Source organism: Xiphophorus maculatus, chromosome 1, assembly GCF_002775205.1.
Source record: "Xiphophorus maculatus strain JP 163 A chromosome 1, X_maculatus-5.0-male, whole genome shotgun sequence".
In the NCBI taxonomy this organism is placed as follows: Eukaryota; Metazoa; Chordata; class Actinopteri; order Cyprinodontiformes; family Poeciliidae; genus Xiphophorus; species Xiphophorus maculatus.
In genome coordinates, this window is record NC_036443.1 from 28,034,875 (window position 1) to 28,044,857 (window position 9,983).

Genomic DNA, 9,983 nt, shown 5'->3' on the forward strand with positions numbered 1-9,983 from the left:
TAACTTAGATTAAAATAGTTTTGACGTATGTCTTTAGGTAGTCAGCTAAAGAAGATAACAACTTTGAAGAAAACTTGAAGACGTAGCTAACCTGCTAGCTCACATTCTTAAGCATGACAAACTTTATAAAGGGTATATCAAAATTTCACATTAGAAATAACTCCTTTTAAAAAGTTGAACTAGATATTTTTTAAACATAACACATCAGGTCCTTGGAAATGCTAACATGGCGGCTAAGTGAAGTAAACATTTTTTCTTTTCCATATGAATCAGCAAGAATCTTCAATATTCAGTCCAGACATGAGATAATTTTAAAACTAAGTCAGAAAACGTGTCATTTTGTGGGTAAAATATATTGCAGTGGATTATCAGTGGTAACAGTAAATGAGTAAATGGAGCTATTTCCAAATTTTTCTATGGCAGCTGAAACTATTTTTGCCCCATATCTTTGATATATTATGCATTAGGATTGTGTGTGAATAATGCATCTTTATATCTGATTTTCCTTTGTCTTTGTCAAATATTCATCTCGGTGTTTACCTAGAAAACAGAATGGACTGGTGATGCAACAATGAAGAGGTCTACAAGAAGGGACAGAGGAGACCTTACTTCTAGAGGAGGCTTAGGTCTTTCAGTGTTTGCAGCAACATGCTGCAGATTTTCTGTAATTTTGCTATAGAGAATATGATATCTTCTTCCATTATTAGTTTGGGTAGCAGCATTAGACTAAACAAGCGAATAAAAAAGCTGGTTGTGTTCTGGGGACTTCTCTGCTACCTCTGGAAATAATTGTGCAAAAAAGGATTTTTCATGAAATGAAAAACATTACGAATAACTTAGAGCATCTTCTTCATGACATTGCTATGTAACAATAGTGTCCAGGAGTATATATATATATATATATATATATATATATATATATATATATATATATATATATATATAAGAGCTACATATATATCTCCTACAACAGATGTAAACCATATTATTATGTATGTGTAAGCATAATGCACACACACATATATGTGGGTGTGCATGTGTGTGTGTATTAAGCGTACACATACATAATAACATGGTTTACATCTGTTGTAAGAAAGAAAGAAAGAAAGAAAGAAAGAAAGAAAGAAAGAAAGAAAGAAAGAAAGAAAGAAAGAAAGAAAGAAAGAAAGAAAGAAAGAAAGAAAGAAAGAAGGAAACTCTTTTTTCCCACAGCATTCAATGCAACATGGTATGTAACTTAGATATGCATGCCGCAAACTGTAGCGATAGTGTCGTAAAACCTCAAAGTGTCGGTGTTTTTGAAAGAGTGAACTGTTAATTTTATCGGTGGAAACTAATCTTCATGGAGCTCACAGTTGAAAATATGCGGTTTTGTTGATGGCCGTGTTTTCATTTGAGTCGCTTTTGTTTTACGCCAAAATGAAGCGTTCGCTCGAACACAGCAGCCGAAAAATAAGTTGAGCTTTACCAAAACAAAATCGAAAATGGCAACATGCAACAGCGAAGGTAAGACAAAGCAACTCCTAATCAGCACAGAATTGTTGTTGGGTGTCAGCATAACAAATCTAAATGTATAAATTCTGTGGTGAAGTCATTGTTTCCTATTTTCGTTATCTAGTAAATGCAGGATCCTGTTCTGCGGTGGAGGTGAACCCAGACATCCACATCTGTGGCTTCTGCAAACAGCAGTACAATAATTATGAGGTCTTTCTCGCCCATAAGCAAAACGGATGCTCCCTTCCTTCCTCTCATACCGCGGTCAGCTCTGTATCAGCCTCTCTTACAGGTTCCGGTTTTATATTTTAATGGAAACTCACTTAAAAGCAGCCGTTTCATGCACGTCTGACATGGTTTCCTCAAACCTCAGGTTCCAGCACAGAGTTTGTTCTTGAGGATGCTTACCAGGTCTGCGTGGTGAGGGGTGTCAAGAAGTCCTTGACCAAAGCACAGAAAACTCCATCCAAGAAACTAAAACCTGCCCTGACTTCCAAAAGACACTCCTGCTGTTTCTCAGGTTGGTTCTGTAAAGTTACTGATCCTCAAGCCATAAATACCGATCTGAATCAAACAGGTGCTTTTAGTTCAATGAAGAGAAGGGAATACATCAGCAATGACCTTTTAACAAATTAATTGTTACTATTTGTGAATGTAGGGAAGGTTTAAAGTTATATTCAGATTAGGAAAGTTAAATTCAGTTAATTTATGTAGCGTCTTTGGATGAGCATCTCTTGAACCTGGCTCAAGAGACTCTGCCGTGATTGCACGGATATGGGATTGCTTTATATGTAAATTAATAAATAAATATGTAGTTACATGAGTAACAGTAATTACTTCTATAGTGGTTTCATCTAAGAGAGAAATGTATCTAAGCAGATAAAAAGAGCAAATTCACAGTTCAGTGCTTTAAAAGCTCAGCCAATAGCTTTCTTTGAGAGACAGGGTAAATGCTAAACTCATAAAGTTTGCTATTCTACAGTGGTAAAGGTTCCTTCATCGCATGAGTTGGTATGCACTGCCAGAAAGAACATTATTGCCACATTTTTTGGTGTGTAGTACCCCTCTGTTTTAATAGAGCTGCATAGAAACAAATATTTGCAACTATTACTAAAGTTGGGGAAAAAGATGTGAGCCAAAATTTGTTCACACCAATTGTTAGGTCAGAGAGAACATCTATTTCATTGTTTGCACAATGTCGTTCTAAAAGCTTCTAAATAATTAGAGAGTTTGGCTTTTCTTCCACATTTACAGGTTGCACTTTTAAGACACAGTATGGCCAAAAAGACATGGAGCGACATCTCAAGACTCACACTGGTAGGCTAATCCCTTTTAATACTGTACGTTTTTCAGATGAGCTACAGAAAAGCCCAAAGAGTCAGCCCACTTTGTTCTTCCCTCAATGAGCAGGCGAGAAGCCGTTTGAATGCGAGCTCTGCCACAAGCGCTTCAGCCGGCGTGACAAACTGAACATGCACAGCCGCTCCCACACGGGCGAGAGGCCTCACAAGTGCAAGCACTGCTCGTACGCAGCAGCGGACAGCAGCAGTTTGAAGAAGCACCTTCGGATCCACTACGACGAGCGGCCGTTCAAATGCCAGATCTGCCCTTACGCCAGCCGCAACTCTAGCCAACTCACTGTGCACCTACGCTCTCACACCGGTAGCTTCCTTCAAATGCTAATTCAATGTTTACCTGGCTGACCTGGTGACACAAGCCTCTCATTTATTCTCTCTTTCTCTTTCAAGGTGATGCACCTTTCCAGTGCCAGCAGTGCGACGCAAAGTTCAAAATCAACTCCGACCTGAAGAGGCACCTCCGCATTCACTCCGGGGAAAAGCCCTACAAATGTGACTTCTGTGAGTACCGCTGTGCTATGAAAGGAAACCTGAAGTCTCACACTCGCATCAAGCACGGCACTGAGAACTTGTTTCAGTGTGAACAGTGCGACTACAAGTCCGCCAGCAGGTCGGCTCTGCGGCAACACGCGAAGCAACACCTGCCCGCTCAGCCCTTTCAGTGCTCCAAATGTACTTACTCATGCTCCAGCAAGGGGGCGCTCAAAGTCCATGAGCGGATCCACTCAGAGGAGCGCCCCTTCAGATGTGATTTGTGCAGTTTTGCCTCCAAGCGACTCAGCTGTCTGGTCACTCACAGAGAGCAGTGTCACTCGGATAAAGCAGAGAGAGGAAGAGTCAGGAATGCTGGCAGAGGTGGACGAAACTCTCCTAAACCCGTCAGCTCTCGGTATCGGGCCAAACTTGATGCAGCCCGGGCCTTCCACTGTGACTTGTGCGATGCATCGTTTGTGAGGGAGGACTCGCTGCGCAGCCACAAGAAGCAGCATAGAGACGCCCAGGACACGGTGCAGCTCCAGCTTTCCAGCTCAGCAGACACGGTCAACCTGGTTCCCGTTACAATGCCGCAAAGCAATGCTCAGATTGAAGTTCCCTTCCCATCTAGTTCAATGGTTTCATACAATAACGCACAGATTAAAATCATCGTCCCACAGCCTTTGGGTCAGCAAAGCACCTTAATCCCTGCTGGTGGGGATGGAACAAGCAAGACCAAACTGGTCTTACTGGAGCCAGATAACCAAGACGTCGTTGTCAATCAATCTATGATCCAACAAGTCAACCTGCTGGCAGCTGTGCAACCTCTCGGGTCGTCTTGCAGTACCGTCAGGGCCGAACCCCAGACTGTCCTGCTGACAAAGCTGAGCTCAGACAATAACACCCCTCAGGACTCCACCAGCACGCAGACTTTGATCACCTACAGCTCTGATCTGGAGGGCCTCAGCACCTTCATTCCTGATGGGGGCACAGAACTAAGAGTCGTGACAAAAAAGAGCTCCCCATTGGTGACAGTAGCAACTTCACCGGACATGGTTGGCTCCAAGCCTGCTGAGCCTTGCCAAGAAGCTGGACTGGTGGTTCCAAACATTGGCATTGGTAGCCAGAACGTGGTCATCCAGGGCGTTCCACTGATAATGTGCACTCAGCCACAGCAGGGCGCGGTGGAGCAGCTCTCTCCACACACACTCTATGCAGATTCACACACACCTGGAAGCATGCCGCAATGAGTGAAATGAAATGTACTTTACATTTCCAATGAGAGGTTCACATAAACTCATCATAGGACGCAAGTTCTATGTTATTTTGGAGCTTTTTATTATTTATTTGAACCTTTCATACAACATACGCTGCAATACTTTTTAAAAACAAGCATCGGGTGCACAAATTTAAGTTTTAATGCATTATGAATTATTCACAATATACACCTCCAGTAAGATTGGATTAAATGTTGCTAAGCAAGTTTCCCCTTAACCAAATGCTTTTAGTTATCAACAAGCCTTTTTATTGAATATTTGACCACTCTTTCAGTTTGTTTAACGCTTTTAACCATTGTCAATATATTTTTAAAAGGTTCAATGGGTGAGCCAATCGGAATTGGTCACCCATCATATCTACGTAAACATAGCCAGTCCTACTCTTTATTGTTGCTCTCAAAATTGTGCATGCTGCACAGCTGTTATATGGCAAGTTTTTTGGGATATAAAAGTGTAGAATAGCCAAATATGTTCCCAATCCAAGAAATATAGTCCCTCCAGGGTCAGCTGGGTCTACCTCTGGGTCTGCTTCCAATGGGAATTCCCTAACCTCGCCTGGGAGGAGTCCAGGAGGCTTCCTAACCAGATGCCCAAACCACCTCAATGGCTCGTCTCTACTCTGAGTCCCTCTTGGATGAAAGAGTGTCTCACCCTGTTTCTAAGGGAAACCGCAGACACCCAGCGGAGGAAACTCATTTCAGACGCTTGTATCCACTTTCTCATTCTTTTTGTCATTACCTAAAGCTTGAGACAATAGATGAGGGCAGGAATGTAGATCAACTAGTAAATCGAGAGCTTTACCTTTCGGTTCAGCTCTCTTCACTCCAACAGACCGATACGTATTGACTTCACTTCAGATACCACACTAATTTTCCTGTCGATCTCCCACTCCAATTTTCCCTTTTTTGTGAACAAGAACCCAAGTTAAACGGCACTACTTTGGGTAGGACCTCGCCCCCAACCTCGTGAAACACTTTATCCTTTTCCAGATCAGGACTACGGTCAAGGGGCTGATCCGCATCCAGGCTGCTTCACATTCTGCCCGATGCCTCCAAAACAGATTCCCTCAACATCTTGGCATTGCCTAGAAATGCTGTCCAGAAAGGTGACAAAGGGAAACCTCGGAGTCCAACTCTCCTTTCAAAACTTTTTCCACAACTAAATTGGTATTAACTCCTTAAAATTGAAACCTAAAACTACCAACTCCTTTTGAAGAGAAATCTAAAATCTTAATTGGAAAATGGAGGAAAAAAATGGTTCAAATAAAATTAATATAACAACTTGACCATGATGAGTGTAAGTTAACTTGTCACAGGAATTGCATATTTAAGTGAAACTATACATAAGCTCTTTTAATTGTCTGGAAGAATTGGGGAAAACTTCAACAATATCAATACTGTTGACTTAAGCTGCTGTTGATTTGCCTGAGAAGTCTGACATATGAATGACATCATGCCAAGCTGAAAACATGGATGTAGCTGCAGTGTAAAAACAACAAATGTTACCAAGTATTTTTGTTCTAGTTTCTGGTGCTAATATTTTAGTTTTCTCCTATTTCAAGTGTTCTAACTTAGAAGCAACTTTTCTGCAAGATGTAGAACCTTTCAGGTCAATAACTCTTGACTATTGATTAAAACTATTAGTTCCACTGGCAGATTTCTTTACTTATCACAAGATATTCTTTCCATATTATAAGTGAGAAATATCTCACAGTGGAGCTAGTAGTGTTGATCAATATTAAACAATTTATTGACCTAAAACAAGCTCTTACATGTTTTGGAAAAGTTACATATAACTTAGATTTGTCTTATTTCAATATTGTTCTAATATATTTGCACTAGAAACTAAAAATACTGGTTATGATTTGGTGTTTTTGTAGTGTGTAACTAGCAGGTAAAATGTTACATTTCCTATAGGCAGATAAATTACAGTTGAAAGTTGCGTTTACAGGCAAAGTGAATGACATACACTGACAGGAGTGATGACAAACTACAGCATTTGTTTACACAGTGTTTTTCTGCTCACTGATGAATGCCAATTTCAATAAATTTGTATTCATTTGAATTTATTTTTGCTTTTATTTATTTGAGATTCGTTTTAGCTGAGTAATATCCTGTAAAGTGCTAAGGAGCAATGACTGGAACCTGAAATCAAAAATGTCGGGCTCATGCATTTTTTAGTTTGTCCATAAGGGGGCAGCAGATTGTCAAGCGTAAAGGTTGAGGTTAACTTTGATATAATGCGTTGTTTACTTACATACTCTATGTGCATTTTTGAATACTTCCCAGTCGTCTGTCTGAATCAACTGATGTCAATTGTAAATAACATTAGTTCAACCATCAAGGTCTTTGATTCTAAAAGCCAAGCTGCTCCAGCAATAGATTTTTCAATAAAGTGCGTGTTTTGCTTGTTGCCATCTATTATTCTGGCCATTTTTACACACAGATGTCAGCCCTCTGTATTCGTAAGCAGAAGATGCTTCACCTGAATAGGAGGCTCCTGTGAATTGATTTCTTCGTCTCTCGCATTCTGGCACTAATGGATCCACTGAAGCACGCTGCTGCATTTACAAGCTCAGCATGAGCACAAACTCAAGCAAAGTTACTTCCTGATGGAGATGTCTGTCAACACCAAGGGTTCACATCAGAGTTAGTTTGCCTTTGACAAATGGAAACATGATTGTGCCCCTTTAGTAGTTTCTGATTTAATTGGGAGTCCTTTTATCTTTTCTGTGGAATAATTAATTATGAAGGGTTTTTGAGGATTCCTTGAAGTGCATGTTGGTAAAAGCCTGTGGAGGTTAGAGACAACCGTTCTGCATTGCATGTAAAGTTTCAAACAGTGAAAATAGTTCATTAAAACTACATGTTAGGTTTAAATCAGGTGATGCATCACCTATGCTTTTGTCTCATGTGATGCACATTTGTTAGTATGTAGGGCATTATCGGCAGAAAGGTGTGAAAATTGCTAAATAAATCAAAAAACCTGGAACTAAAAAGCTCAGGTTTTAGTTCTGTGAAGAACTGAGAACAAGATGAATTTACACAACACTTTTTCATTCTGGGTAATGACTTTTACTAGCATTCATTTTGAATTGGCAATATTTTCCCATTCCTCTCTGCAAGAACACTCGAAATCTGCCAGGTTGGCCAGGCCATATAGTGTGCACAGAAACCAGTGTTCTAATGATCTGGATGTATACTTTGTGTTGTAGTGAAAGATGGAGTTCCTTCCTCGTCATCTTCAAAGTTCTAGTAGAAGCCCAAAGGTTTGGTTTGGTTTCGGCATTTACTGATATGTGGAACTCTTCATGATTCCTTCCACTTAAATCCTCAATTGCAGCTGAAGAAAAGCAGCTCTAAGGCATGACGGAGCCACCACCTTGCTTCACTGTGGGTATGGTGGTCATTTTGGTGATGTTTTTACACCAAATTTACCTCGTGGGAAAAATTGTTTGAAAGGTCAGCCTTGCTTTCATTATATCGTAACACTGTTTTCCCACCATTGGCACTCTTCAAATGTAACTTTGCCAATTTTATCGAGGTTTGGGAGGTTTGTTATTGTAAGAACAATCTTCTGTTTTTCACAAGTACAGCAGATTGTTGTGAAATTTCTGCTGCTCCATCTATATATCTCTGTGTTAAACCACTTGATGACATTTAATGCCTTGAAAGTAGATTTGTTCCTTTCTTCTGACTGAAATCTATTTTTAAAAATCCTACTGTTTTTTGGAATGCAGTGATGAATGCTTAAAAGGCCAGTGCTATAGGCTAAAAATGTGAGCATTCTTCTTAGATATAGTTTTTTTTCTTTGCTAGAAAAGCCACTGAGTCATCTGAGACATTTGAAAACTAATATTTGCTCAAACATGGGTGACACCCACTACAAAGCAGTTACTGTATGTTATTTCTTGAGGTAAAAATTTCACTTGTCCATCTTGGAAACTCAGTTGATTTTTCTAAATGAGATCTAGATAACCAACCTAGACATCTAGATGTTTTTAATTTTGGTTTATTTGCTATAACAGAAACAAAAAGCTAAATGAAATGAAGTACAACAGGTTCTGAAAGGATAAACCTTAACAGCGTCAGTGGAACTTATACGACATACTGACTCCTCTTACCATTGATTTAAATATATTTTTGAAATTTTGCACAGGTTGCAGGTAATATTAGTGATGTAAAAAGCTCTGAAATTATTCATTAAATGTCAGATTTTTTTTTGACATCACAAACTCTGACAAATGTGCGGATTTATGTTATGTCCAGCATGCAAAACAATACAGGTGAAACATAAAATAAGTGGAGTAATCTTGTGCAGCACTTAGCTGCAAAAGATGAAACAAGTAGTTACTTTGGTCAATAATTTTTTTCTATTTGATTTCTTTTTTCAAGGGTTTTGCATCATTTTGAGGAATAAAAGAATTTGCCACTCCTCATAACGATGAGTGTTTGGTAGAAAACACATGAAGGGCTCTCTCCGGCGTATCTCTTTGATCTATTATCTAACATGCTTCCAGGCCATAATCCTGAGAGCTCGTCCCACCAACACACACACACGCACACACGCACACACACACACACACACACCCACACACACACACACACAATCCACTCGTTTCCCTCTTCCACATGTGACATCAGAGCTGAAGTCAGTGCTCTTTCTGTGGGGGTGGGACCCCTGTAGAGTCTTTAAACCCCACTGTATGGCTGCAGGAGCAGCATGGCTGGATAATGATGGGAGTGTTCTGTCATATTGATTTTTTTTTTTATACAGCAAAAGCCTCCTTTGCTATATCAGATAATCCTAAATTATGCCTCAGTTAAAGGACCTGTCTTGCGGAAGGCAGCAGGAGTTTAAAAACAAACCTCTTTATACTGTATGGCACTTCTTCAGTTCCTTCCTTCCTGTGTTTGAGATGTCAGCCTTTGAATGGAGCCATAAACGTCCCTCCACCCCGCCACCCAAAAAAAAAAAGCAATTTCCACTCACAGCTGCTTAAAGAAATTGTAAGTTGTGGAGCGCTCCTTTTAAGCAGATCCAGAGAGGAGTTTGTTCAGGAGAGAAACACCGACTCCAACGGAAAAGCCTTGATTTGTATCAAAACAGGCCGGTGGAATTAGAAAGTTGCCTCCTTTTACCATAGGCGTCTAATTAGCGACTTGGTGCATTTTTCTGCCCCTCTGCACTCCTCCAGGTGCAATCTGTCACTTACTTCAACAATACTTTACTGACCTTTGCTTTGTTTGCACACAATTTGCTATCCCATCAGCAAATGGCATTGAATGCCTTAATGAAATTACCTGATTGGCAGAGTATTGATATGGATTTCTGGGTGTTTTTTTTTCAATGCAGGCATCTTTTCGGCGTGACACTATTG

The 9,983-nt window shown here is 40.1% G+C and overlaps 1 protein-coding gene across 1 annotated transcript; it reads left to right on the forward strand.

The window, feature by feature from the left end:
- The first annotated feature begins 1,279 nt into the window (after window positions 1-1,279).
- Window positions 1,280-6,404, forward strand: zfp64 (ZFP64 zinc finger protein). The gene is made up of 6 exons (XM_023339913.1): window positions 1,280-1,506; window positions 1,619-1,786; window positions 1,868-2,014; window positions 2,749-2,811; window positions 2,905-3,156; window positions 3,243-6,404. The coding sequence occupies exons 1-6, from the start codon at window positions 1,485-1,487 to the stop codon at window positions 4,574-4,576; spliced, it is 1,986 nt and encodes a 661-aa protein (XP_023195681.1). The 5' UTR covers window positions 1,280-1,484; the 3' UTR covers window positions 4,577-6,404.
- Window positions 6,405-9,983: the final 3,579 nt, after the last annotated feature.

Bases quoted from the DNA above. Each gene is read 5' to 3' on its own strand.
- zfp64 (XM_023339913.1), top strand. From the start codon at position 1,485: ATGGCAACATGCAACAGCGAAG. The intron at 1,787-1,867 runs GTTCCGGTTTTA...CTCAAACCTCAG, and splicing joins TGTATCAGCCTCTCTTACAG to GTTCCAGCACAGAGTTTGTT. The intron at 3,157-3,242 runs GTAGCTTCCTTC...TTCTCTTTCAAG, and splicing joins GCACCTACGCTCTCACACCG to GTGATGCACCTTTCCAGTGC.